The following is a 27,936-nucleotide window of genomic DNA, read 5'->3' on the forward strand; positions in this document are numbered from 1 at the left end:
CGCGTCCCGGGTGGGAGCTTGGCGAGTGATCCAGCCTCTCTGAGCCCCGCTCCTTCCCCGTGAAGCGGAGATGGCAGGCATCCCCGAGGGCGACGCGTCCATGCAGAGGCCCACGGGAACAGCCACGCAGAGACCTGCCCCGACCGCTCGCCCAGCTCACAGTGTGGACCTGGAAATGAGAGAGCCAGCCCCTCACCCACATCCTCTAAGGCGGCCCCCCTGTGCTTCCCCCGGTCAGGCGCCCCCAGGGAGAAGGGCACCTGTTTTCTGTGTCTTGATTAGGCACCTGCTGGGTGCTCAGGCCGGAGTGCAGTAGCCCCCTGAGAGGTCTCTTTCTTTGCCACAGAGGGCGTGTCCGAACAGGACGGGGGCAGCACGCTGCAGAGGGTGGCGGTCAGCAGAGAGGACAGCGGGACCTACGTCTGCTGGGCTGAGAACAGAGTGGGCCGCGTGCAGGCCGTCAGCTTCGTCCACGTGAAGGGTGAGGCGCCAGCCCTTGGCTTTGCTCTCGAGACCGGCTGGGCTCCGTCTGACTGGGCTCCGTCTGACTGGCCTCCCGACCTCGGAACTAGTAATTCTCCACCCTGGCGGTACATTAGCATCCCTGGGACTTCATAAACTCGAGGACCCGGGTGCACCCTAATTCAGTAGCCCAGCCTCCCTGGGGCGGGGCCGCAGCAGAGGGATTTTTAATCCCCCGGACAGCCTGGCTGCGGGTGGGATGGAGATCTGACCAGTCAGCCTGCAGGATCCGACCGAGCAGCTGGACGGGGCCGTGCGGGAGGCAGGCCCGGGGGCCAGGGCACTCTGGCAGGAAAATGCATGAAGCTCGCCAGCCCGCCCGTGGTCCCCTGCTCAGCCAGGAGCGGCACAGGAACCTGTGCTGACCATGTGTCCATTTGCTCAACTTCAGGATGGGTAGGGTGGGGCTTGGTGGAGGGCAGTGAGCAGCCCCAGGCACCAGGACCCAGCGGCTGCTGTTGGTAGTCACCCTCAGGAAACCAGGAAGGGGAGGAACCGGTGCAGCCATTCAAGAGTGGTTTAAGGTTGGAGTGAGATGAGGACCAGGGACGTCGTGGTGTTGCTGTGGACAGCAGAGGTGTCCTCGTGACCACGTGGTCCTTGTTTTCCAAAGTCCCCAGCAGGCACTCTGCAGCTGGGGTATCTGTCCATGAGAGCGGCTATAGGACACTCGTTACAGTGCCTTCCATCCTGCACCTGTCCCAGACATCACTAATCAATCACTGTCTCAGACATCACTAATCAATCACCGCCCTGTTCCCACTCGGCTTCAGATCTTTCTCAGCAGTGTTCCTGGCAGCCACTGCCGGTCTGTTTCACGTGACCCATCACGTGGAGCTGTTTGCCGTCCCTGATGTGTTAACTGTAAACCCTCCTGGGGCCTGGGGACAGGTCTTTGGGGACGGGATGATGGGAGGCTGAACCCGAAGGGCACCTCCTTTCTGACCCCTTGTCTAATGTCACCTGGTGCAGAGGCTCCTGTGCTACAAGGGGAAGCCTTCTCCTACCTGGTGGAACCTGTGGGGGGCAGCGTCCGCCTGGACTGTGTGGTCCACGGAGACCCGGCGCCTGACATCCACTGGATCAAAGACGGCCTTCCGCTGCGGGGCAGCCGTCTCCGGCACCAGCTGCAGAATGGCTCGCTGACCATCCGCAGGACGGAGGCAAGGAGGGGCCTGGCGCGTTAGGCGGGGGCATCTGGGACAGGCGTGGCCTTTTCTGATTGCTCAGGAGGGTTCTTGAGGTTGGCACCACACCCTACAGTCTGCAAAGCACTGTCCTGCCCGTTACCCAGAGATTCTCCCCCGACTAACTAGCGTGACTCCAGTCCGTGACTTCACTTTCCTGTGCCTCAATGACCTGACCCACCCATTTGAGGGGGCTGATGATCACTTCTCCCTCAGAGCTTTACAGTCAGAGATCAGTGCGATGACCCACACCAGGCATTTAGGAGTGACTGGCTCCTTGGTAATGGCAGTAAAGGTTATTAATAACAACAACCCCATGGGGCAGGGTGGATGGGCTAAGAGTGCCCATTTTACAGAGGAAGATACTGAGGCTCAGAGAGGCCCACAACCAGGAGCATACCCCGGCTCTCCTGACTCCTACTTCATGCCGTTTTCAAAGCCTTGTGCCCTGGGCAGCCCCCTCACCTTCCCTTCTGTGTCCCAAGTCCCATGGTCATGCAGAAATCCACCGATTCACTCCTGTCAGGCTCATCTTAGGGGTCCTTGATCTTGCCCCTTTGGAAGCCTGTCCCTAGATAGTACTAATCATAGGACTGGCACTGACAGCGCAGTAGCAGTAACCGCAGCAGGAACAATGGCTACTATGACCTGAGGATGTACCACATACATACCAGGCACTGGATGACTATGATTTCATTTGATGCCACAACAGTCCTAGCTGTGTTCTCCCCATTTTAGAGATGAGGAAATTGAGGCCCCAGAAACATGATGATGTCTAGTAGTGGCTTCAGTATGGTTAACAATGGACCCGAGATCTCATCCCCTATCGGTCTGACCCCCAAGTCTACACTTTTAACTGTGTGCAGGCAGGTGTTGCAATAGTGCCCACTTGTGGATATTCTGAGAACAGCACCCTGGTAATGAATTCTAGGAGTCTGAGATCAGCTATGCCTCTCAATCTCTAGAGCGGGACAGTGTCAGACGCTGTTTCTGACTAATTAGATCAGGCAAAGACCCAAAGCATCCAGAGACCTCTGCCTGCAGACTGATTGGATTCAGTCTTAAGTAGCCCTCAGGCAGTTGTCCACAGGTGTGGTGAGAGGTTTTCCAACAGGGTGGGGCAATTGCTTCTGCCTGGAGGCTAATGGTTATTCTCAGTCTCTTAATGGTCCTCAGAAACTCCACACCGTGGGGCTAGGTGTGTTTCCAATAGGGCAGGTCAGTGGCCAGCAAACTCATTAGTCAACAGAGCCAAATATCAACAGTACAACGATTGAAATTTCTTTTGAGAGCCAAATTTTTTAAACTTAAACTTCTTCTAACGCCACTTCTTCAAAATAGACTCGCCCAGGCCATGGTATTTTGTGGAAGAGCCACACTCAAGGGGCCAAAGAGCCACATGTGGCTCTCGAGCCGTGGTTTGCCCACCACTGGGGTAGGTCAACTGTCTTCCCCCCAGGCAAAAACCTCCTGGGCAGCAATGGTCTGCCTGAGAAAGGTACACTCCCCAGCATGAGGGAACGACTCAGCACAGGAAACCGAGGTGTCTGCCTTCTGATCACTAACTTTAGGATGATTGTTTTGTAATTTAGTTGAAATTCCAGTTTGGTCCTGGGACCTTGTCTGTGTAGCATCCACTTACTCTGCGGCACATTAGTATGGGATTAGGTGCAATAGCACCCCCTTTGGACATTCAGAGAACAGCACTCTAGTAAGGGGGTGTTTCAATAGCGCCCTCTTGTGTGTATTCTGGTAACAGCACCCTCGTAATGAATTCTAGGCGTCTGAAAAGAAAACCCCATTGGGAGTCCTAGAGGGCTGTCACTCTGACTGTCGGTGCAAACAGGTCCAGGAAACGCCCTGAGAAGGCCTGGCGCTTGGATGCCTTTTTGCTCACTCGGTATTCCCACACTTGCTCGACCGTGGGCCTCTTTTTCCTAAAGGGACCCCTCGGCGCGCACCATGGAGTGATAATACCTCAACGTACACATTTGGGAGAGGCGCTCTAAATCTTCCTTTGCAGCACGCATCTCCCCAGCGAGTCCGTGGCCTCAGTCGTCCCCTCCCCACCCCATCCCCAGGTTCCAGGTATGAGAGGGCATGGATTCTCTTTGGATGCCTATTGACACGTGGCCACACAGGCCCCTCTGATGCGACATTGTGAGGAGTCTGTGCGCCCTTGGCTGGTTAGGCTCTAAGCTGCTTCCTGGTTAGATGGGCCTGGTTCCAGACCCCCCTTCTATGCCCCGCTGTCCCAAGCTGCTCCTCTCCCCCTCGTCCTCCTGAACACCATGTCCCCCTCCTGTGCCACCTGCAGATGGGCGACTCGGGGCGGTACCAGTGCCTGGCAGAGAATGAGATGGGCGCCGTGGAGAGAGTGGTGGTCCTCCTGCTGCAGAGTGAGTACCCGCCTCCCCGCTCCCCCCTGGGTGGGACGGTTTGAGTGGGCGTCCGGGGAAGGCTGTGCCAAGGCCGGGGCTTGTATGGCCCGGGCTCTCGGATACGAATGGAGGGCGAGAGGCAGGGCTGGGACTTGGAATTCCTTTAAAACGTTTATTCGGAAGACACATCGCAGTCCTGAGGAATGTCCCCCGGGGCGGAATGGGAGTCAGGGTCGGGGCTAATGAGCACCAGGGACCCACCGCCAAGCCCAGGGGGACCGTTGACTCAAAACTCAAAGCTGCACCAAGCTCACCGTGACAGCCCTTGGATTTGCCAGGCGGCGTGCAGTGCACAGAGCACAGGCTGAGCCTCAGAGTGACCTAACGTTCACAAAAGACATGGACCCACAAATTCAAGAAACGGAGAAAAACTCAGGTCTGCACCCACATGCATCACAGTCAAACTGGCGGAAAATTGAAGGCAACAAGGCTTCATGGTGGCATCTGCGTGGCTGTGGGGTGATTCCAAGTTCAGGCAATTTTGGGGGGGCGGTGATAAGGAGAGGCCTTGCAGAAGGGGTGACATTGAAGTTAAGATCCAAAGGATGAGAAGGAGGCATCCATGTGACAATCGGGGGGATGTTGTTCAAGCAAAAAGAACAGCACGTGCACAGGCATGAGCCAGGAATGAGCCAGACTTGCTGCAGCCCTCGTGGTTACGAGGACAGGCACGGAGCGATGATCCCCTGGAGCCCCGGAGTCACCCCGGGAAACACCTGGCCTGGGGCTCCCGGCCTCCAGCACGTGCAGTGAGGCACCCAGCCTGGGCCGTGGGTTACAGCGGCCACGGAGACGGACGCGCTGGGCAGCGGTTTCCCACGGCACGCGGACCAGTGTCCGCTTGCACCCGCGTGTGCGTTCCACGCCGCCTCCTCAGCACGGCCTTTCCCAGCGTCCGCACTGGCGGCGTCCCGCGGGCGGTGGCCGTACGTGGACAGGAGCGACCATCTCTCAGAGAGAACGCCGAGGGTGAAGCAGCGACTTGGTGAGAAGCACTCGCCGGGGATAGAGCCGAGTGCCCGTTCACGTGGCATCAGATAAAGGCAGCACCGGCAAGCGGCACCCCTTCATTGGAAACCACCCCAATGTCCCGCGATGGGGTGTGGCTAGGGGGCCACGATAGAGCCAGCCATGCAGCACCACGCGGCCCCCGAAGATGATATTTGCTGACATGAAAGGGGATCATGATCTCTACTAGAATGGAAGGGAGGGAGGGAGGGAGGACACTGGCCACATTCCTTTTTTTAAATATATTTTTATTGATTTCAGAGAGGAAGGGGGAAGGAGAGAGAGCTGTAAACATCAATGATGAGAGAGAATCATTGATTGGCTGCCACCTGCACACCCCACACTAGGGATCAAGCCCGCCACCCGGGCATGTGTCCTGACCGGGAATCGAACCGTGCTCCTGGCTCATAGGCTGACGCTCAGCCACCGAGCCGGGCCGGCACTATGGTCACATTCCCACAGGGAAACCGCGTCTAGAAGGCCATACGGGAAGGGCACTGGCCTGGGGGTCACCTGTGATTCTCTGCCTTCTGCCTCTGTGCTTTCTATTCTGTTGAGATGAGTGTATCGCTTGAATACCCGAACGGAATAGAATGTTCCTAAAAGCTGCCTGGGCCTCCCACAGGTGCCCCGGTGTTCCAGGTGGAGCCCCAGGACGTGACAGTGAGATCCGGGGACGACGTGGCCCTGCGGTGCCAGGCCGCTGGCGAGCCGGCGCCCACGGTGGAGTGGCTGCGTGCGGGGCAGCCCTTGCGGGCCGGCCGGCGGCTGCGGCCCCTGCCGGATGGGAGCCTGTGGCTGGAGCGAGTGGAGACGAGGGACGCGGGCACGTACGAGTGCGTCGCTCACAACCTCCTGGGCTCCGCCACCGCCCGAGCGTCCTTGGTTGTGAAAGGTGCGAGGCGTCCCTGCCCAGACCGTGGGCCGAGGCGGGATCTCCTGCGAAATGGGGATCTGTGTGTTGTTTGTGGGGGACCTGGCCCCCTGCCCTGCTAGCTCCCCAACTCTTCCCTTTGCGGAGGGTCACCAACATTGAATGAACCAGCTGGGAGGGCCTCGTGGGTCATGGTGTCTGCCCTTCCCTGTGCAGAGAACCGAGGGTCTGAGATGCTCCATGTTCTCAGCTCATGTTGGACCAGGGACTCGGGCTCTTCAGCTCACCTGGCACAGACCCAGGTCCTCTCTTTGGACACTTTGCAGCTCTGCCTGGCCGGGTGGGTGCCCAGGAGCCACTGGTGCTGCCAGCAGTACCACCCCTGCCAGTCGGCCTCCGCAGTCAGCATCCTCCTCCCTTGGGGCAGCCCACACTTTAAAGCGGAGAAGATGGCTATCCTGAGAAACCATAACATGCCCAGCCTGACGGATGGGAAGTCACTGAGTAATATTTCTGGGCTCCTGTTGTTTCTGTAAATACTCCCCATTTGTGGCTCTGTATCTACAGCCCTGTCCATGGCAGACATCACTAATCTATCGCTGCACACGATGCAGCTTCCTTCCCCACAGAACCCTGTTCCAGGCAGCAGCTCAGGACCACTTAGAACTGGGACTTGACACTTAGAAAAACCCAATATACCTTTTTAGGGGGACATAATGGTCTCCTTACGTTTTTATTTATTTATATTTTTTAAAGATATTTTTATTGATTTCAGAGAGGAAAGGGGAGAGAGAGAGAGAGAGAGAGAGAGAGAGAGAGGAAAAGAGAAATATCAATGATGAGAGAAAATCATTAATCGGCTGCCTCCTGCACGCCCCACATTGGGGATCGAGCCCAAAACCCGGGCAGGTGCCCTGACAGGGAATCGAACTGTGACCTTCTGGTTCATAGGTTGATGCCCAACCACTGAGCCACGCCGGCCGGGTCTCCTTACCTTTTTAATGGAAACAACTGCTTTTTACTTCATATATGTTCATTGTCGAAAGGCCTGGTAATTTAGAAAAATCTGTGAAGAAAAAGGAATAATCAGTCATCTCTCGTCATTCAATGACCAGAAATAGCTTTGGCCGTGGTTATCTGGGGTATATCTCTCTGCTCTCTTTTTCTCCAAATACAAAGAGAGAGGCTTTTCTTCTTACGACTGAGATCGCACCGACAGGCCGTGGTTCCTGGGTGTCAGACGGCACCCCATGGCAGTAAGCCCGGTCCACACCTTCTCCATGCTCCATGCCATTCCACAGCAGCGTTTCCCAACGTCATTGCTGTTGGCTTTGTGAAATAAGCCACAGGTTTGTTCCCAACGTCCCCCCAAAACCACACTGTGGTGCACACCCTGTGTCCTGGCCCGAATCTTCCTACAGGGTAAATGTCTTCAAGGGAAAAAGTAATTCTTCAGGCGGCATCGCCAGGTAAACGGTGTGCAAAGGCTTTGAGGCCCCCTCACTAGGGACTTATCTTCTCTCCCTCCTTTTCCAGGAGTCTTGGGGGGCCCATCCTGGCCTTGTGGGAAACAAGAGGCTGCTGAGTCACCCCATGTCTGAGAAAGTCGCCAGTGGCTTGTCATTCCTGTCCTCCAGTCCCCCCCCCCCTTTTTAAGCTCCCAGGTTGGGCCTGGCCTGGCTGCATGAGCCCAGGGGCCATGCTGTTGCTCTCTTATCCGCAGCTCCCACTTTCTGCCTCATCCCCTCATGACAAGGTCAAGGGCAGGTTCGTGGCCTTTTCCTGGCCCTGCCATGACCTCAGGGCAGCAGATACTGACCAGAGACATCCCTGCTGGGCAGCATCTCGTCAGACCCCAGCTCTGGGCTGCAGGAAACGGCGCCGCTTCCTGGACTCCAGAATTCACCAGCCCCGAATTTACCCAATTAGGAGCCTGGCGGTTCTGTTTGATGTTATGTTTTTGGACAGATGGTGGGCAATTTGTTGCTAATTTCCCCGGAGAGCTGGTGAGCGCCGAGGCAGGCTACCTTCTGCCTCTCTCCCCCTGGAATGCCATCTGCCGAACGAGGCAGCTGGCCGGAGGAAGCAGCCCGTGCCCACGCCATCCATCCGATTAGTGCGGAAGAGCGTCTGCTTGCAGTCAGCCTGGCGGCTCCTCCAAACCAGCCCCCCGCGTGTCCCCCCCCAATCCACCCGCCAGCCAGGTCCCCTGCAGGGCAGCTGGAGCTAGGGCCCCTGTTGGAATGGGGCACATTCCGGGGGTGGCATTCAGCACCTGGCTTGGTGCCCTGCCCCTCAGCCTGGCTCCTCCAGCATGCCAACAGGTTTGGGGCATGTCTGTGGTCCCACCCCCTCATTTGATAGACAAGCCAACTCAGGTGTGGCTTGGAGGCCGGACTAGCCCAAGTTTCCAGGCAGGTGATGGCGGAGCCAGAGTTAGAAGCTGGTACCATCACCCACTAGCTGGGTGCCCTTGGGCAAGTTACCTCACCTCTCTGAGCCTCAGGCTACTCCTTCGGGAAACAGGTGCAGTAGCTGCTTATACTGAGGGCACAGAGTGGATAATGTCACAGATGTTCTCCTCCTTCCTCCAGGGGAGCCCCAGGGGGGCCGGGGCAGCATGATCGGGGTGATCAATGGCCAGGAGTTTGGCGTGGCCACTCTCAACGCCAGTGTGCAGCAGGAGGCGCGCTCTGGGGTCACCACCTTCCGGAGCAGCATCGACCACATCCCTGCGAGTGTGGGTGAGTGGGGACCAGCCCACCCGTGCTGGAGCCAGGAGGAGGCAAAGCTGGGTTCCGAGGCTGCTCCAGGCCCGGTTCCCAGAGGAAGTCAGACACCTCTAAGAGCTGAGCCCAAGCCACCCAGAACCCCCAAATAAAACAAAGCGAGTGCATTTAAAGGCAGACAGAGACTAGCTGGCGTGACTCGGTTGGAGTGTTGTCCAGTGCACTAAAAGGTTGCCGGTTTGATTCCCGGTCAGGAGGCAACCAATCAATGTTTCTCACATCAATGTCTCTCTCTCTCTCTCTCTCTCTCTCTCTCTCTCTCTCTCTCTTTTCTCTGTTCCTCTCTCCCTCTCAGATGAGGAACATGTACATATCCTATATAATAAAAGGCTAATATGCAAATCTACCAAACGGTGGAATGACTGGTCACTATGATGTGCACTGACCACCAGGGGGCAGACGCTCAATGCAGGAGCTGCTCCCTGGTGGTCAATGCACTCCCACCGGGGCAGCACTGCTCAGCCAAAAGCCGGGCTCAGGGCCTGCGAGTGCAGCGGCAGTGGCAGGAGCCTCTCCCACCTCTGCGGCAGCGCTAAGGATGTCCGAGTGACGACCTAAGCCATCAGTCGGACATCCCCCAAGGGCTCCCGGACTGCAAGAGGACACAGGCCGGGCTGAGGGACTTTCTCCCACCAAGTGCACAAAATTCGTGCACCGCCCCCCCCTCTTTCTCTCTCTCTCTCTACACACACACACACACACACACACACACACACACACAGAGACCAAGAGCATGTGAAATAATCAGACAGGTGAATGCAGGCCAGCTCGTGAACTTCACCACTGACTGCTTAATGAAGTTTTCCCACTGTTAAAGCAAGAGCTGAGAGACAAGTGAAGGCTTCGCCAGTAACAGTTGTGAGATTCGGGCAGGAGGGGAGAGGAAGCGAGAGACGTGGAGAGTAAAATCAGCCAGAAGGTCCAGAGAACCAAGCAATACCCATTTGCAGACAGATTCATAACACAGTGTGCCCTACGCCTATGGAACGTTCTAGAGGGGTGTAGCAGCCCCTCACACCTCGCCCGTCGTGGGGGTCCAGAGCAGAGAGAGCACAGGGCTGGCAGGGTCTCTGCTGAAAGCGACTCCTCCAAGGCTGCTCTGGACCTCAGACCCGTGTGATCAGCGCGGGCGGGGACTTTGGCTGGGGGGTCGCTCGGAGCTGGCTGGCAGCAGAGAGAGAATAAAGTGAGGCCCTGCCCAGATGTGGCTGCCCCCCCCTCGCTGCCGGAGCCGTGGAGAAGCATCTGGCCCCGGCCAGGCGGGCCAAGCTGTGTCCAGTGGAAACAGGACACGGAGGTTGAGAAGGTGTGGCTTCCACGCACGGGGCCCAGCTGGCTCCCGGCCCCCATGGACATCAGTCTGCTGGCACCTCTTTTTTTAAATCTTCACCTGGGGATATTTTCCCATTGATGTTTAGAGAGGAAGAGAGAGGGAAAGACAGAGAAATATCGGTGTGAGAGAAACACATCGATTGGTTGCCTCCTGCCTGCGCCCCCACTGGGGCCCGGGCCAGGGAGGAGCCTGCAACCGAGGTACGTGCCCTTGACGGGAATCGAACCCGGGACCCTTTGGTCTGCAGGCCAGCGCTCTATCCACTGAGCCACACCAGCCAGGGTTAGCATCTCTCTTCTGAGAGCCCGCAAGTGAGCTGAGCAGCTCAACCGTCTGGACCCCAAGAGGGTGGCCTTTCCCCTGCCCTAGCCCAAGGCCCCAGAGGAGAGCGGAGCATCATGGGAAGGTCTGAACATCCAAGTCCTGGGAACTGTTTAGCTCTTCAGTCAGTGGTTTAGAACCACCCTTCCTCTCCCGGACTTTTCTGGAAGGTGCCTGCAAGGGGGTGCACTGGTTTCATTTTCAACTCGGTCCAGCACATCCATAGAGACGGTCTGTGCAGTCCCAGGCTCCGGGGTGACCTAGCAGCCCCAGTGTTGGTGGAACTGAGTAAAATGTCAGCAAGTTCCCTGCACTTCTTTGTATAAAAGCTCTGCTAATTTCACAACTCCTCCAAGAGGTAGCTACTGGCCTCTGCCACTTGGTTCTGATCCAGTCACTGGCCCAGGTCATCTTGGGGCTGAGCTCTCCTGGGGGTCCTGGGGAGTCACAGAGGGACCCTGAGCAGAAGCGTGGCTGCCCTCAGCATCTGGCCTCCCCGCCCCGCCCCGTCCAGGGCCTCTGATGCGGGTTCTCGTGGTCGCCATCGCCCCCCTCTACTGGGCACTGGCCGGAGAGCGTGGCGACGCCCTGAACGGCCACTCCCTGACGGGGGGCAGCTTCCGGCAGGAGTCGCACATGGAGTTTTCTACAGGTGAGTGGGGGCGCCCTCAGGTGGGCGGGGGGGCTGGGGCCGAGCCCAGGGCCTCGCTCCCGTGGTGACTCCGGGCTGGATGGGGCTGGGTTGCAGGGGAGCAGCTGACGATGACCCAGGTGGCCCGGGGCCTGGATCCCGACGGCCTCCTGCTCCTGGACGTGGCGGTCCACGGCATCCTCCCCGAGAGCCTGGCTGACGCAGAGCTCCAAGCGCAGGTGTGGGCGAGCCCGGGGTGCCCAGAGGGGCGCGTGAGAGTCAATGGGGTGTCCAGCCTGCGGCCATCCTGACACCCCGCAGGGGCTGGGGCGTGGCCTAGCCTTGGACTTGGGGGGCGGGGGGGGGGTGAGTAGGAAGATACTCGGGGCCCAGCCTCTCGGCCTCTGGAGGCTTTCTCCCCGTCCCATGAGCAAGAAGGCCTGAGACCTGCCTGAGGCTGCCCAGTGGTTGGAGGAAGCACTGTTTGGAAGTTGTAATTCCAGATGTTTCCCTCACCCCCTCCTCCTCCAGGACTTCCAGGAGCACTACGTGCAGACGGGGCCCGGCCGGCTCTTCGTGGGCTCCACGCAGCGCTTCCTGCAGGACCGCCGGCCCGTGTCCCTGCGCTGCAACCACAGCATCCAGTACGACGCGGCGCGGGGCCCGCAGCCCCAGCTGGTGCAGCACCTGCAGGCCTCGGCGGTCAGCGCGGCCTTCGACCCTGCGGCGGAGGCCCTGCGCTTCCAGCTCACCACAGCCCTGCACGCTGGTGAGGGCCCTGCCCTGTCCCCACCCCACGCACCTGGCTGAAGGCCCGGGCCACAGCCCACCCCTGCACCCCCTGACCAGAGACCAGAGACTCAGGACTGAAACAGCTCACGCCCTTGTTTCCATCCATCCATCCACACCCCAACAGGGGCACCGCTGTCCAGGCCACTCCTATCCAAACCCTCGGGCCCCAAGGTCAAGGTCCAAACCACCCCCATGCTGATGATGGTCAAGACTTGAGTCATCCCTACCTTCCTCCCAAGGTGCCTCCACCAGAGACCCCACCCAGGGGGCTGGGAGCCACTCTCCGAACCCCTGGCGGCCTGTGTGAACACGCCACCTATTCTCACTCCCTGGAGGCTAAAAATATGCCTGTTAGCATGGTTTAACCTTGAACATGGGGCAATGGTAAGAGCATAGCTTCGACGTCAGGCAGACCCCGGTTCCAACCCAGCCGCCCCACTCCTCGGCTGTGAGACCTGGGGGGCAGAGCCCGGCCCTCTCTGAGCCTCCGTGTGCCCATCTGTGAAATGGGCATGGCATCGCCTGCCTTGCAGGGTGCGGGAGTAGAGGTGCTGGCTCTGTAACACCCCCCCCCCCGCCGCCGGCACCCAGTGGCTGCTTGATCAAGGGTGCTGTCCCTCCGATGGCTAAGGCAGTCCGGTCTCCTCCGTCCCCAGAGCACAGTCTGTGCCCACCCTGCCTCGGGCCCGCTGCCCCGTCAGAGGCTCACTTACCCGGCAGAGGCCGGGCCCCTCGTCTGCACTGTCAGGACCGCAGCTTCGCCCGGGCCGTCTCCTGCTTTGCACTTACTAACGATTTCGGTGTCTGCCAGCCACGGTCGGGCCAGCCCGCGTGAGCCCCTCATGACATGCCCCACAGCCGAGGCCTGGGCTGGGTGCTGGCCTGACTCGGGACAGAGGCTGAGGGGCCCTCGGCCTGGCCCAGCTGGCGGGAGGGAAGGACGAGCGGGGGCCGCTCTGGCCCTGGCATCCGTGTCCTCAAGGCCTGTCCTCTTTGCCTTGCAGAAGAGAATGAAGGCTGCCCAGAGGGCTTGGAGCTGGACGCCCAGGGAGAGTTCTGCGTGGGTGAGCACCCTGTCCCTGCCCTGGCAGAGGGGAGGGAGGTCCCTCAGCCCGGGCTGGGCGAGCTGTCGGGCAGCTGTGGGGAGGGCCTGTGCGTGCAGCCCACCAGCTGTCCCACCGCAGACAGGGACGAGGGCTCCAGTGGGCCCAGCCCCTGCTCCCACTCCTGCCACAACGCCCCCGGCCGCCTCTCCTGCGCCTGCCCGGCTGGCCTCGCCCTGGCCGGGACGACAGGCACTGCAGAGGTGGGTGGCCCCGGCACACAGGCTCCCCTGGGACCTGGCCCGGGTGTGTGTGGGTGTGGGGGGGTCGTTCTAGGGTCACCCAGGGGATGGTCTGTTCCGGGGTCGCTGGATGCCAGCCTGGGTGTTCTGTGCCCTGTCCCCACTGGCACTTCCTGTGATGAGGGCCAGAGGTGGAGAGGCTCAAGTGCTGGGGGTGATGGGGATCCCAGAGACATACACGTGGCCCCCCTGGGCTCAGGGCGCTCGTGCCCGCTGAGCCTGACACGGCCTTGCCAGCTTCCCCTCACGTAGCAGCCGTTTCTAGTCCCCTGGGGTTGGAGGTGAGCTGACCCCTGCGCCCCCTGCTGGCTCTGCCTGTCCCCTCAGCCAAGTTACTAGACAACGAATCTGACCCTGGGACACTCTCCGGACACTGACCCCCAGATCTGTGTCCCTCCACTCCCACACTGGGACCTGGCATTGCGACATCTCGTTGGGTGCCCACGGGGCATTGTCCGAAACCTCCCATCAGAGGCAGCCCTCAGGTCCCGGAGGGGGCTCTGTTTGTGGGGGTGCCAAGGTGACAGACAGAGCTAACAGGCGGGGCAGGGCCTTCGTCCCTGGGGTTCCTGGGGCTGGGCACGAAGCCTGTGTGGGGAAGCCAGACCAGAGTTGGGGTTGGGGGGCCCGGGGGCACGTGTTCATGTGGCCCCTGTCCCTGTCCGCCCCCAGATGTGGACGAGTGTGCGTGGCCTACTGACCTTTGCCCAGAGGGACAGCGCTGCGTGAACCTGCTGGGGTCCTACCGCTGCCTCCCCGACTGTGGGCCTGGCTTCCGGGTGGCCGCTGACGGGGCTGATTGTGAAGGTGACAGGGGCACGGTGTGGGGTTGTCCAGGATTCAGCAGACGGGGCACTGTGTCACTGGGACGCTGGGCCTTCAGGGAAACGGTACCCTCTTGACAGGGGGCACAGCGAGGCCAGGGAGCTGGGTCCCGGGGGTCTGCGTTGGGCCTGGCCTGGCTGCTGGCACCTGGAGGATCTCTGACAAGGGTCTTCTTTCGGGGCCTCAGGCTTGCCATCTGTCCAGTGAAGGTCAGGGATGGCGGACACGTGCCATATCCGCTGCCGCTTCCCCTGCCTCCCCTGCTGGGTCCTGGCCCAGCCTAGAGACAGCCTCTGAGTCCTCAGCACAGCTTCTCCCGCAGCCCCTGGGAGTCACGGGCAGTTGGCCTGTGAGATGACGCCCAGGTGCCACGCGTGCGAGGGTGACCGCGAGGGTCCTCCCTGCCCATCATTCCGTGGTCTCGTGACCAGGGTCCTCCACGCGCCTCCAGCAGAGGCCGTCAGTGGAGGGACAGCGGGTGAACTCAGAAGAGGCAGCCGCTTGACCTCAGTGGCTCATGGGCCTTCAGCGCCCTGTTTATTGGGCTCCCTGCCCCGCCTTCCTCCTGCCCTCCCTCCCTTCTCCCACTACCATGTGCCAGGCCCCTCTGCCCTTCACATGCATGATCCCATTGTCTCACCATGGCCCATGAGAGGTCTTGTCCCCACCCCTCTTTTTTTTGTTTTAATATATTTTTATTGATTTCAGAGAGGAAGGGAGAGGGAGAGAGAGAGAGAAACGTCAATGATGAGAGTGAATCATTAATCAGCTGCCTTCTGCAGGCCCCACACTGGGGATCGAGCCTGCAACCTGGGCGTGTGCCCTGGCCGGGAATTGAACCGTGATCTCCTGGTTCATAGGTCGATGTTCGACCACTGAGCCACACTGCCCGGGCCCACACCTCTGGACAGCTGAGGGGACTGAGGCTCAGAGAGGGGGAGGATTACTTAAGGGCCAAGAGAGAGGGCGGCGCTCGGTCCACACCCAGACTGCCCCCAAAGCCCCTTTCCTCTCTCGGACCCCTAACCTCCTCACCCTCCAGAGCTGGTAGGAGCGGGAGGCCCTGACGTCGGAGAGGGGGCAGGATGAGGCCCAGCTGTGCAGGGGCGTGGTGTGCCCCTTGGGGGTGGGCTCCGGGCTCATCCCCGCCCCTGCCCGCACCCCTGCCTCCCCAGATGTGGACGAGTGCCTGGAGCAGTCTGACGAATGCCACTACAACCAGATCTGTGAGAACACCCCGGGCGGGCACCGCTGCAGCTGCCCCCGGGGGTTCCGGACCCAGGGCCCCGGCCTGCCCTGCCTGGGTATGGGACACCACGCCTCGTTGGGGCCCTTCGCGGCGCAGCCTGGCTCACAGGCAGGGAGTGTTCACCCCAAGAGCCAAGTTCCACGAATAACCCAATAGCCAGGCAGCCAGTGCTGTCGTGCACTCGCCATGTGCCCGGATCCCTGCCCGCCTGTCCCCCAGACCTCACCCCTGCCCTGCAAGGTCACCTTTCCGGGGAGCCCAAGGGGAGGAGGGTGGAGAGAAGTGGGCGGGTCTCCGAGAAGCTTAGGAAGAAGTAGGGGCCTCTCCAGGACCCTGAAGGGAGAGGCTGAAGGACAGTGGGACTCTGGGATTCAGCTCAGAGTTGGGGTGCCGGCGGGGTTGAGGCCTCTGAGCAGTGGAGGGGGGCGGGAGAGGAGGCAGCTGGCTTCTAGGCAAGGCCAGGCAGCTGTGCGAGCCCTGAGCCTCCCTTGGCCCTCTGCCCGGCCCCCTCCTCCTAGACATCAATGAGTGTCTGCGGCTGCCCAGGCCCTGTGCCTTCCAGTGCCACAACCTCCAGGGCGGCTACCGCTGTCTGTGCCCACCGGGCCACACCCTCCTCCCGGACGGCAAGGCCTGCACCCCGATGGAGCGGAGTGCACCGAACGTGACCACCGTCAGCCAGCTGGGCCCCTTGGTGCCCTGGCTGCGGCCCCGAGCCCTCCTCCCCGGTGGTGCCTACCACGCCTGGGTCTCCCTGAGGCCACGCCCCGGGACCCCGAGCAGCGTGGGCCGGGCCTGGTGCCCCCCTGGCTTCATCCGGCAGAACGGCGTCTGCATGGGTAAGACCACGCACCGGGGACGCACCCACGATGTTGTCTCGGGCTCCTAGGTTAGGGGTGCGGGCACCACGCCCCGTGTTCAGAAACCCAGGGCTCATGGGCAGGTCGGGGGGGTGCTCTCAGAGCCCTGGCCGTGCCCTTGAGCAAGGGGCTTCCAGAAGGGGTGGAGGATTTTCCAAACCATTTAAGCTCGGGACACGTGGCCCAGTGTCCCAGGAACCCACTTTGAGAAACACTCCTCTGGCTGCACGGAGGTGGCGCCGCAGGGAGGGAGGTTTGCAGAATGAAGGAGTGTGTTCCGGGTTGACATGAGGATGTGAACAGAGACCGGTGGGGACCCGGTCAGCCCGGCTGCAGAGGCGAAGGGCGGTGGCCTCGAGGGTGGACGTGCTTTGGCGCTCCTGCCTGGATGGCGGGCTCGGCTGGGGTGGTGCCCCCCCCGCCCAAGGCCTTGAGGCGGACAGGACAGAGCTCCCCACTCCCCGAGCCCGCCAAACCCCGGACCCTGCTAAGCCCTGATTCCAGAGTCAGTGGGGCAGGGCAGGGAGAAGGGGTGGGCCACCAGTCACGGCGGGCAAGCGAGTGGCCACGTGGGCACCTGTGACTCAGCGTGTATCTCTGCCTCCATCACCCCCACCACCACCACCACCAATGCCCCGGCCAGACCTGGATGAGTGCCAGGTGCGGAGCCTGTGCCAACATGCCTGCCGGAACACGGAGGGCAGCTACCGGTGCCTCTGCCCCGCCGGCTACCGCCTCCTCCCCAGTGGGAAGAACTGCCAGGGTGAGCTGCTGAGGCCTGTGGGCAGGGGCACCTCACGCCGCCCGCTCTCCAGCTCCTTCTCCACCACCTCCCCCATGTGATCTGAGGGAGGGCAGGGGGACAGGCTCGGTGGTGCCCACCGCCAGGCTGGGCCCCACACGCCACGCGGAGCTCAGATGGCAGGCTCTCCACACCCTGGGGGTCCGCCGCAGCTCAGCTGTGTGTCCCCGGGCAACTCACTGCCCCTCTCTGAGCCTCAGCCTCCTGGTGAGGAGCTGACACCGGCCTCCCCTAAGTGCCCGGATGAGACCAGTGGCAGATGGGCTCAGAGCCAGCGCTCCCAGCTAGACGGCTGCTGCGTGCGTTGTCAGTGAAGCCCTCCGGCCCCCACGTCCACGCACTTCCCCTGCCGCTCGCTCGGCGGGGGGGCTGGCCTTGCTCCCCCTGCCATTCTGTGGGAGGCCTGCCTGCCTGCCCTGCCTGCCTCTGTCCTTCACTCTCTGCTATGGGGTCAGGGGCTGTCCTCTGAGGAGGGTGGGACACCCACCGGCACAGACAAGGACCGGGGCCCTCTGCCCATGGACAGTGGGCACTCAGGGTCAGAGGGCAGCCCTCCTCGCTCCCAGGCTCAGAGGTTCCCAGGGTGCCCACCGCCATGCCCTGGGGAGACGGGGGTGCTAGAGCCTGTGGGCTGGGCTGTCTCGGGTCAGGCTGGCGGGGACAAGGAGAGAAGGCTGCCCACCTCCCTCACCCTCCACAGCCATGTCTCTCCCACTCAGCCCTCCGTGCCCTCCCTGGTGCCTGCCTTCGCCCTCCCCTTTGCTCCAGCCTCTCACCCCCCTTCTCTCCTTCACCACCTCCCCGCGCAGACATCAACGAGTGCGAGGAGGACGGCATCGAGTGTGGGCCCGGCCAGATGTGCTTCAACACCCGCGGCAGCTACCAGTGCGTGGACACACCGTGTCCCGCCACCTACCGGCAGGGCTCCAGCCCAGGGTACGGGCTGAGTGGGCTGGGGGCTGGGGGAGGGTGTTATCTGCAGGGGCTGTAGCTTACACTCTGGATCCTATAGGCTGGACCCCTCCTCCAGGCCCTGCTCCACCCAGTGGGGTCAGCCCTGCCTGAACTCCAGGGCAGCGCCTCTGTGCCCACTGGGCAGGGTGCCCTCGTGCAATGCACCTGCCTGCAGACACTCTGGGTGCCAGCTTGCCTGGGCACCGTCGATTCCTGCAGGGATGCGTCCAATGAGCAGGGAGCACTGGGGACCCAGAGAGGCCCGAGCTGGGCGAGGACGGAGGGCTGGGAGCGGGACGATGTACACGTGTGGGGACACATGAACACACACCACCCTGGACACAGGAACACACACAGACACACAGACACATTTCCACCACCACTGTGCTTGCTGGGCTGCCCTGGGGGGTGGGCTGGCCGAGGCCGTGGCTCGGACCTGCCCCAATGTGAAAGGGCATGACTCTGGCTTCCTTGGGCCTTCATTTGCTGATCTCTAAAATGGGCTAACAGTGGTACTTGTGGAGAGGGCATTTGGGGAGCAGGGGATGGCCGCTCGGGTCGGGAGAACTGCGGAGCGGGGAAGGGGCAGGGGGCGGTAAGGGGCAGGGGTGAGGGGTCCGGTTTCTGGGCAGCCAGTGCTGGATGGCGCCCCGAGTCTGTGCGTCTGTCCCTCCCCCAGGACGTGCTTCCGGCGCTGCTCGCAGGACTGCCGCGCCGGCCCCTCCACGCTGCAGTACAGGCTGCTGCCGCTGCCCCTGGGCGTGCGCGCCCACCACGACGTGGCGCGCCTGACCGCCTTCTCGGAGGCCGGCGTCCCCGCCAACCGCACGGAGCTCAGCGTGCTCGAGCCCGACCCGCGCAGCCCCTTCGAGCTGCGCCTCCTGCGCGCGGGCCACGGCGCCGTCTACACCCGCCGCGCGCTCACCCGCGCCGGCCTCTACCGCCTGACGGTGCGCGCCGCGGCCCCGCGCCACCAGAGCCTCTACGTCCTGCTCATCGCCGTGTCCCCCTACCCCTACTGAGGGCGGGGCGGGGCCGAGCGGTGACCAGCCCCCCAAACCTCCGGAGAGGGGGGTGGGAAGGAGCTGAAATAACCGCTCGGCCCAGGCCCGGCTGCTGGTGGGACAGGTGGCCCTTGCGTAAGGGGTGTCCTCTTCTCCCGCCTGCATGCGTCATCGGGACTTTCAGTCAACACGACCCTGCGTGCAGCCTTGACCCCGGACAGCGAGGACCCGAGCTGTCCCTACGCTCCCTGCTCCCCGTGGGGGCGGAGGCCCGAAGGCCGGTGACAACGCCCACAGGCAGAAATGGGGTGAAGCCTCAGGTCTGACCGCCTCCAGGCCTGCCCCAAGCCCCAGCGACCTGGGCTGGGGAGGACACAGCGCCCAGGACACCCCAGGGCAGGGGCAGACTCTGGGGATGGCAGCACCTGCCTCCTGACCACACCCGCACTGTCCCCGGACCCGGGGTGTGTATATGTATAGCATAAAAACGCTTGTTTTTCACCAGCTCGGTTTCTCCATCCAGTTCTTTGCTTGGTAAGGAGGGGCAGCCTGGCTCCCTCTGGGTAGGGGGGCCCTCGTCCAAAAAAATATGAATATTACAGCAGCCACCCAACCCCCACAGGGTGGTGGGGAGAATTACATGAGAAGGAAAGGCATTGCATTGCACCGATAGCCATAGGGGGTTGTTTTGTTTTGTCTTGTTTTGTTTTTGTTAATCCTCACCCAAGGATATTTTTCCATTGATTTTTAGAGAAAGTGGAAGAGAGAGGGAAAGACAGAGAGAAACATAGATGTGAGAGAAACACACCGATTGATTGCCTCCTGCAAGCCCCCAACCAGGGCCCTGGCCTGGGAGGAGCCTGCCACCGAGGCACGTGCCCTTGACCAGAATCGAACCTGGGACCCTCGAGTCTGCAGACCGATGTTTTATCCATTGAGCCAAACCGGCCAGGGCTGGGGGGCAGTTTTTAACAGACCAGTTGGGGGGGGTGCTCCTGAGAAGGTGGTGCTCAGGCTGAGGCCTGCAGAAAGGGGGACAGGAAGCTGCAGGCATCGGGAGAGTGTTCCTGGCAGAGGGACCGCACACAGCAGGGAGGGTGCTGGCGGGGAGGTGTGACCAGGAGGGGGGAGGCTGCAGGTAGGGAGGCAGGAATGGGAGGGGTGGGGGTGGGGAAGAGGGAGGCGCCCTCTGAAAGGCCAAGGGGTTGGGGCAGATCCTGTGGCCTTCGGGCCCCTGTAGGGACTTCGGCTTTGAGGAGTGAGTTGGGGAGGGACAGGATAAGAACCCCTCGTGTGCACTGCGTGTCTCCAGTCTGAGCCCCAGCGTGGCTTCTCCCACTCCCCGTCCCCGCCCTCCTTCCTGACCTGGCGGCAGCCCCTGCGTCAGCGACCCACCACCCTGCGCCATTGCCCCTCCATAGAGGCTGTCTTTTCTGCACGTGGTTTTGGAGAGGAGGGATCCTGTCTCGCTGCCCCCCTGGCTCCGTGTGACACTGTCACCTCCCCTGGCATCCCCTGGGTCGATGACAAGGACAGCCTCCTGTTATTTCTCCTTAAGGGGTCAATGACGATCAGACTGTTCCAGCAATATCGGGGTAAACAGAGAAGAAATCGCTGTGCCCATTTTCCAGATGGAGAAAAGGAGGCTCAGCGAGGAGACAGGGCCTGGTCCCTTGCCTGATAGGTGACTGGTTAAAGGTCAGGCCAGTCTAACTCCTGACTCCAGCCCAGCAGCCCGATTCAATCTTCCCCAGAGCACGTCCACCTGCAGAGCTGGGTTCTTTTCAACCAGGAGTCTGCGAGCGTTTTCTGTAAAAGGGCCAGACTGAATAGTTCGGGCTTCGCAGAACAGAATCTGTCGAAACTACCCCCTCACCGTGCGTCACCGGAGCAGCCACCGTCAGCACACGGAGCAATGAAGCTGCTTTACGGACACTTACATTTGAGGTTCACATAATGTTCACAGGTGGTGGAATCATCTTCTTTTGACTTCCCAACCATTTACAAGTGCAAAAACCTTTCTTAGCGAGCAGGTGGTTTGAACCACAGAAGTCTCTGCTGGTGGAGTTTCAGGCTGGGTGGAGGGGAGACGGGGGCAGTTGGCAAGAAGTGGGGGAAGGGCGTCCCAGGCCCTCCCACACCCGTCTGTCCAGGGCCCCACCGGGAGGCCCTTCCTTGGGCTGAACAGGCCCCTTTGTGCAACCCCAGGGTTCACATTGTGACCTATGAACCCTGCCCTCTGCTGGGCTGTTAATTTTTTATGGAGTCTGGGGCGTGCAGCCCAGGAGACTTGCAGCAGAGCGAGCCCTGAGGAGTGGAGGGACCGGCTCCTCTCTCGCCCCTGCCCGCTCTGCCTTCCTCTCCCGTCTCACCCTGGCCCTTCGTGATGGCAACACCACCATTTGTTAAATGTCCAGGGCCCCATGGATCTGAGTTTATTTTATTTAGTACAGGAGCCCCTGTAGTTCCAGAGACAAAAGACAGGATGCCCATTTCACAGATAAGAGAATGGGGCTCAGAGAAGGCGAGCCGCTTGTCCAAGCTCCCACAGCCTGGAGGAGAAAAGGGGGACTCAACCCAGACCCACCTGCCTCCACAGCCCAGGGCTCCAGCCGCCAGGCTGCCCCGCCTGCACGCTCAGAGGAGGGAGACAGGGAGGGCAGGAGTGGGATGAAGAGGAGGGACCGCAGCCATGCAAGACTCCCAAGGGCGTGCCGGCCAGCCTGACCTCCCCCTCCACACCTTCTCCTAAATCTCCCCTCTGCGGCTCTGACACGGAGGCTGGGGAAAGAAGCGATTGCTCAAAGTCACACAGCAAGCCCGTGGCAGCCTTGGCCTTGAATCCAGGCTGTGATTCCCAGTCTGACGCTCCCCCGCCCCATCGGCCCCCACCCACTTGCACAGGGACCGTCAGCCAGGACAGGAGCCAGCTCCGAGGGGTGTCTCCGCTTCTGCTCCACCAGCGGCTGGCTGTCATGGGCCAGGGCCCCAGCCAGCGGCCCAGCCCCCGGGGCCACCTGACCTCCGAGGCTGTTCTGAGCCATCGGGGCTGGAAAACAACCCTGCAGGTCACTTATTAAACTCCATGATGCAGCTTTTCCAAGAACCCACTGACTGGACTCTGTGTTCCTTCTGGGCGGGGTCTCGCCTAGAGGACACGCTCTGTTCCTCGGGCCAGGTCAGCCTGGGCAGCGGCAACGCGGCTTCTGGTGCCAACGTGAGGTGGCCGCAGGACAGGGTGCGTGGGATCTCTGCACACCCAGGCCCCCCCCACGACCTGCCGGTGCAGAGCCCTGGAGTGGCAGCGGGGAGACAGGGCCGAAGGGGCCTGCTCCGTGGGCAGCTGCACAGGCAGCATCTGTGTCTGTTGGTTGCTGGGGGAATCAATGAGGTCACGTCCACCGAGTGTGCCCTTCAGCAGGTGGACAAGTGGCCACGCACGTCAGCGCCAACCCTTAGGAGAGCCACCTGGCTGCAGTGTGGGGGTGGCCTGGAGGAGGTGGCGAGCCCAGGTGGGAGACAGGTGAGGTGTCCCCTGCAGAGGTACAGGCGAGAGGAGACGGCGGCCCAAGGGAAGACAACAGCAGTGGCGGAGAGAGAAGGAAGGAGAGCCGGCACGTTCCTCCATGTTATTGAAGGAAACGTCCGGCATCCACCCACATGGGCCAGCACAGGAGACAGGCTATGACAGGGACCCACCTGGTGGAGGAGGGGAGAGGGTCAGAGCCACCCCCAAGGCACAGGATGTGCAAGGACCATAAGTCAAGAAAGAGCGCAACACATTGGAGAAACCAACAGGCAGCGCAGCTGGGCCATCGCGGGCGAGGGCGCTAACTTTGACCCTAAGCGTGACGGGGGCCCAGCCAAGTCTTTCTAAAGATCCTTTTAATCATTAATATTTGAGAATACATCTCTGAACTTAAAAAACCTTTCAAAACACATATCCACAACACCGTGATCATGCCTCAGGACATGAACGAATTCCTTGCTATCGTCCAACCTCCCGTCAAATCCCCTTTGATTCCAGTGTGTAAAACAGGTGCAAACCGCCGCTCTCCGGAGCATTTCCTCAATCCATCGGGAGTTGGCTTCCCGGTCCCTGTCGTCGGTTTGGCGCAAATAAACTCCTAAGAATTCTCTAGAGGCTTGAGCATTTCTGACGTGGGCACCTACAGGGGCCTAATGAAGTCCAGCTCTTCTGGCTCTGAGGCCGTCAACGACTCTACCTGGGATTTCGCTTCAAAGAAAGGAGCTGTGGTGTGGCGCTCGGGGAATGTATTTCCGCGCTATCTTAGAGCTACGCCTCTGATTTAAAACAAAAATGAAGTTCACCCCAACTGAAGATCATTCAAGACGCAGCCGCCGAAAGACGGGCCAACGGTTTGCGCTTCTTTTCCGTTGCTCGTGTCAATAGCAGTTAATACTTTCGAATAAACAGTTTTAAGGTGTGGGGTGTTTTTTTATTTATTTTTTAGTTCTGAAACAATTTTAGAGATATACGAAAACGGAGCTATATGCCGTGATCACAGATCAAAAGACTCATTATTGTTAAGATGCCCAGTAGATTTACGGACATCCCCAATCAAAATCCCAGCAGGCTTTTTCTATAAACCCACAAGCTGTCTCTACTATTTAATGCAAAGGACCTAGAATAGCCAGAACAGTTTGAAGCAAGACAGAGTTGGAAGACATACACGCATGTCCAGACTTAGTGTATCCCTCGCCGGTTTGGTGCAGTGGATAGCGCGTCAGCCTGTGGACCAAAGGGTCCCGGGTTCGATTCCGGTCAAGGGCATGTACCTCGGTTGCAGGCTCCTCCCCGGCCCAGGTCCTGGTTGGGGCTCCTGCAGGAGGCAACCCATCGATGTGTTTCTCTCATGTTGATGTCTCTCTCTGCCTTTCCCTCTCTTCCACTCTCCCTAAAAATCCATGGGAGAAGACCCGCAGGCGAGGATTAACAAAACAAACAGAAAAGGAGACTTGGTGTAAAGCTGTAGCAATCAGGTTGGTGTGTAAGGAGAAATAGATCAATGGAACAGAAGCGGGAAACCAGACATACCGTACTTTCGGCGTATAAGACGACTGGGCATATAAGATTTTCCTGGGTTAAAAAGTCGTTTTATACGCTGGAAAATACGTATATTGGACTATATTGATGGGATTAGATGTAATGGATTAGATATATTGGACTACCGTATTTTCCGGCATATAAGACGACTTTTTAACCCAGGAAAATCTTATACGCCCAGTCGTCTTATACGCCGGAAAATATGGGATCCACACGTACATGGCCGATTAATTTCCAGCAATGTGATTCGCTGGGAAAAGGAGTCGTCCACTAACGTTGCTGGAACAACCGGGACTTGATGTGGGAAAATGCCCCGTAAAAGGCCTTAGGAGCAGTGACCTGTTCTGTCTCACACTTTCACGCACTCACTGCTGTCGGGTGGAGAGAGGACTGGGGGGGGGGGGGGGGAGTGGAGAAGCAGGAGAGCCTCAGGAGGCTGTGGAGAAGGTCTGAGCCAGGAGCTGGCAGACCAGAGCGGAGGAGGGGAGGGGGAGAGGGGCAGGTGCTGGGTATATTTAGAAGATAAAAGCATCTCGGCCTCCACTGCCTCAGTTTCTCCACCTGGTCAGGCCTGGGTGCTGCTGTGCTTTTAGAGGTGCCGCCCAAGGTCACTTCCCTGGGTGGGGGAGCTCCTTAAGGAGCCCTGACCGGGTGTGAGTGAAAGGCAAGGCCATGGTGGCTGAGCCCCAGGTCGGGGATCCCCTCTGGTCGTGCCCCAGCCCCGGACCAGGAGCCGCTCTGCAGGGTGGGGCTGGGCAGCGTATGGATGCCCACCTGGCCCATGGAGGGGGGAGGTGAAAAGCGGCTCATGCAGGAGCCGGCCAGTCGCCTCTCACCTTGATCTCTGCCTCCGGGCAAACATCGACCCCGTGCCCAGTGGGCAGGGCCCCTGCTGGCAGTTGGGGCCCTGTTTTCCTCTCGGGACAGCTGTGATCTCACCGCGCCCCGTGTCACCAGCGTTTGTACCGCAGCAAGGGGCAGTGCCCTGGGCTGCAGCCATTTTGCAGCAATGCAAGGAATACATGTGCCCACAGCCGTGGCCCTGGGCCTGGGCCCTGGCTCCTCCGGCTCAGCTCAAGCCTCAACTAGAGCAGAGGGTTTGGGCCAGAGCTGCCCATACCGGGTCCGGGCCTGTTCTGCCACCGGCATGCTGTGTGGCCTTGGGGAAAAACACGCTCTCTCTGTGCTGCAGGTTCTTATGTGCAAAACGGGGGTGATAGTAGCAACTTCATGCAGGGTGGTCGTGAGAGCAAACGCCAGCAGGCGAATAAAGGCACGTGGTGACAACCCGAGGGCTTGCTGGCCTGACCTCTCTTCCGTGCCCGTGTCCCCCACCAGCCATCCTCGCCTGGCCGGGCGCCCCCCTCGCCTGCCTTCTTTCTAAGGTCTGGGTAGGGGGGCTTTGTCTGGGGCCACCCCTGACTCGGGGAGCTTGGGGAGCATCGGGCCTGATGGCCTCTGTTTTCCTCTCCACTGCCGCTGGACAGCGACATCTGAACATAAGACATGAGGACGGAGCACCAAGTCGCGGGGTGAAGACGTGGGGCGGCTCTGGGGGAAGCTGCCCAGCCTCCGTCCTGGCCCGGGGCTGCCTGGGAACGCTCCTCCCCGGCCTCCTGCGCGTGGGGGGCCCAGAGGTGGCCGGCGAGTGGCCTGTGGGGCCAGCTGCCATCCGCCTCCTGGATGGAGGTGCCTCAGTCGCTGAGCATGCAGCCCCCAGGGCTCACAGGGTGGGGTCACCATCACTGCCACATCTGGGGGCTGGCGGAGACTTGAAGTTGTGGCTTTGGAAATGGGTTTGATGCCTTTTCCCTCCTCGAAGGACTCACAGCTACTAAACCGGCCCGTGGGCTTGAGTGACGAGACAGATGCCAGCGGAGCAGGGGGGGGGGGGGACTGGCTGGCAGAGGGACAGGGACTGAGCCAGCAGCCTTGGCCCCCTCTGCTAAGGGTCCCCACCTCTGGCTGCTTCTGGTTGCAGGAAAGGGCCCGGGCCAGGGCTGCCTCCTTAACATCACCTGTCCCCACACTTCCTTTTCCAAGATGGCTCCCTGCAGCAGAGTGGCCTTCAGGCTCCCACCTCCAAGGGGGGCTGGGGTGGGGCGGGGTCCAGGGCTAGGAGGACTTAGGAAGCTGGGGTATTGGGGAATCCTATGGTGCAGTCTTGGGCAAGCCCGGATCTGCGCCTATGCTGGGCTGAGGTTGTGCTGGGCTGAGGCTGTGCTGGGCTGAGGTTGTGCTGGGCGGGGCTGTGCTGGGCTGGGCTGTGCTGGGCTGAGGTTGTGCTGGGCTGAGGCTGTGCTGGGCTGAGGTTGTGCTGGGCTGCGGCTGAGGCTGTGCTGGGCTGGGCTGTGCTGGGCTGAGGTTGTGCTGGGCTGAGGTTGTGCTGGGCTGCGGCTGTGCTGGGCTGAGGCTGTGCTGGGCTGAGGCTGTGCTGAGCTGAGGCTGTGCTGGGCTGAGGCTGTGCTGGGCTGAGGCTGTGCTGAGCTGTGCTGTGCTGGGCTGGGCTGTGCTGGGCTGAGGTTGTGCTGAGCTGAGGCTGTGCTGGGCTGTGCTGTGCTGGGCTGAGGTTGTGCTGGGCTGAGGCTGTGCTGGGCTGGGCTGTGCTGGGGTGAGGTTGTGCTGGGCTGGGCTGTGCTGGGCTGAGGCTGTGCTGGGCTGAGGCTGTGCTGGGCTGAGGCTGTGCTGGGCTGTGCTGTGCTGGGCTGAGGTTGTGCTGGGCTGAGGCTGTGCTGGGCTGAGGTTGTGCTGAGCTGGGCTGTGTTGGGCTGCGGCTGGGCTGAGGCTGCGGCTGTGCTGGGCTGTGCTGGGCTGAGGCTGTGCTGGGCTGAGGTTGTGCTGGGCTGAGGTTGTGCTGGGCTGAGGCTGGGCTGGGCTGAGGCTGTGCTGGGCTGAGGTTGTGCTGGGCTGAGGCTGTGCTGGGCTGAGGTTGTGCTGGGCTGAGGCTGTGCTGGGCTGTGGTGTAGTGGTTGCTGCTTTGAGGCCTCACAGGGGCTGGGAGAGGGAGGCACGGAGCCTCTGGAGGTCAGACCCAGGTCACAGCTCAGGAGGGAACCGAAACCTCCCTGCTGCCCGAGGTGAGCAGTCAGCCAGTCTTCTAGTCGCCAGGTCCCGGTGCCCTGGGCAGTGTGGGCGGGTGCCAGGCTCTGGGGAGGCAGCCAGGACCCCATCCTGGAGGGAGATGAAACCCAGACTTCCTAGTGCCACCTCCCCCCCGCCCCCCGGGGTACAATGGGGTGCGGCTCCCGGGACAGTGGGGGTCGGGGGGGGGGGGGCTCTGAGGGGGACAGAAAGCCCAGCTCAGGACACAAGTGGCAGGAAACTCACTGCGCTTTGGTCCCCACTCTGATCCCCACTCCCACCGGGAAGCGCTCCCCACGCCCGGCCTGGCCGGCTGGCAAGTCTCAGGGCGGGAGGCGATGCCTGAGCCCTCCGGAGGGGGTGCGGCGAGGGAGGGGGGCCGGGCGAGAGGGGGGGAGCCCAGGGGGAGGAGGAGGGGGAGGGCGAGGCCGCTCGGCCCACGCAGGTGGAGGGAACTGAACCGGGAGCGGCGCCTCGGAGGGGCGGGCCGGGGGCGGGGCCTGACCGCGCGTCCCCACGTGTCCGTCTCCCGCCGCCGCCCGCTTATAACCCGGGATCCGCGCTGCCAGCGGCCCTGCTCCGCCGCCGCCCGCCGGGACCGGTAAGATCCCTCTCCCGGCTCCGACCGGACCGGACCTGGACCTGGACCGGGACCTGGACGGGCGGGAAGCGCCGACGCGGGGCTCCCGGGTCCCCCGGGCCGCGGGGGTGGGGACGGGGACGCGGAGAGCCGGTCTGCGGGGTCAGGGGGGTGAGTCCCTTCGGGCGAGGTCCTTCCCGGATGCCCCTCCGACCAGCTCCTCGGCGCCCCGAGAGGGTGCGGGGTCCTGACCTCGGCCCTCTGCTCACT

The 27,936-nt window shown here is 61.3% G+C and overlaps 2 protein-coding genes across 2 annotated transcripts in view; both read left to right on the forward strand.

Annotated features, from left to right (window-relative positions):
* HMCN2 (hemicentin 2) overlaps positions 1 to 18,977 on the forward strand; it is a 137,360-nt gene extending 118,383 nt beyond the window's left edge. Inside the window, 17 exon segments of the mRNA XM_054727277.1 lie at positions 347 to 481; positions 1,495 to 1,685; positions 4,027 to 4,108; positions 5,784 to 6,053; positions 8,627 to 8,776; positions 10,990 to 11,127; positions 11,224 to 11,345; positions 11,638 to 11,875; positions 12,903 to 12,962; positions 13,083 to 13,181; positions 13,184 to 13,204; positions 13,916 to 14,050; positions 15,244 to 15,372; positions 15,836 to 16,156; positions 16,821 to 16,940; positions 17,789 to 17,915; positions 18,613 to 18,977. Of these exon segments, the coding sequence (XP_054583252.1) occupies positions 347 to 481; positions 1,495 to 1,685; positions 4,027 to 4,108; positions 5,784 to 6,053; positions 8,627 to 8,776; positions 10,990 to 11,127; positions 11,224 to 11,345; positions 11,638 to 11,875; positions 12,903 to 12,962; positions 13,083 to 13,181; positions 13,184 to 13,204; positions 13,916 to 14,050; positions 15,244 to 15,372; positions 15,836 to 16,156; positions 16,821 to 16,940; positions 17,789 to 17,915; positions 18,613 to 18,955 (2,681 nt within the window). The 3' untranslated portion in view covers positions 18,956 to 18,977.
* Positions 18,978 to 27,621: 8,644 nt separating this feature from the next.
* Positions 27,622 to 27,936, forward strand: part of ASS1 (argininosuccinate synthase 1) — a 42,015-nt gene continuing 41,700 nt past the window's right edge. Inside the window, exon 1 of the mRNA XM_008152518.3 lies at positions 27,622 to 27,687. The gene's annotated coding sequence lies outside the window, so the exon portion shown is untranslated. The remainder of the gene's footprint in view (positions 27,688 to 27,936) is intronic.

This window comes from Eptesicus fuscus, chromosome 15 (genome assembly GCF_027574615.1).
Source record: "Eptesicus fuscus isolate TK198812 chromosome 15, DD_ASM_mEF_20220401, whole genome shotgun sequence".
In the NCBI taxonomy this organism is placed as follows: domain Eukaryota; kingdom Metazoa; phylum Chordata; class Mammalia; order Chiroptera; family Vespertilionidae; genus Eptesicus; species Eptesicus fuscus.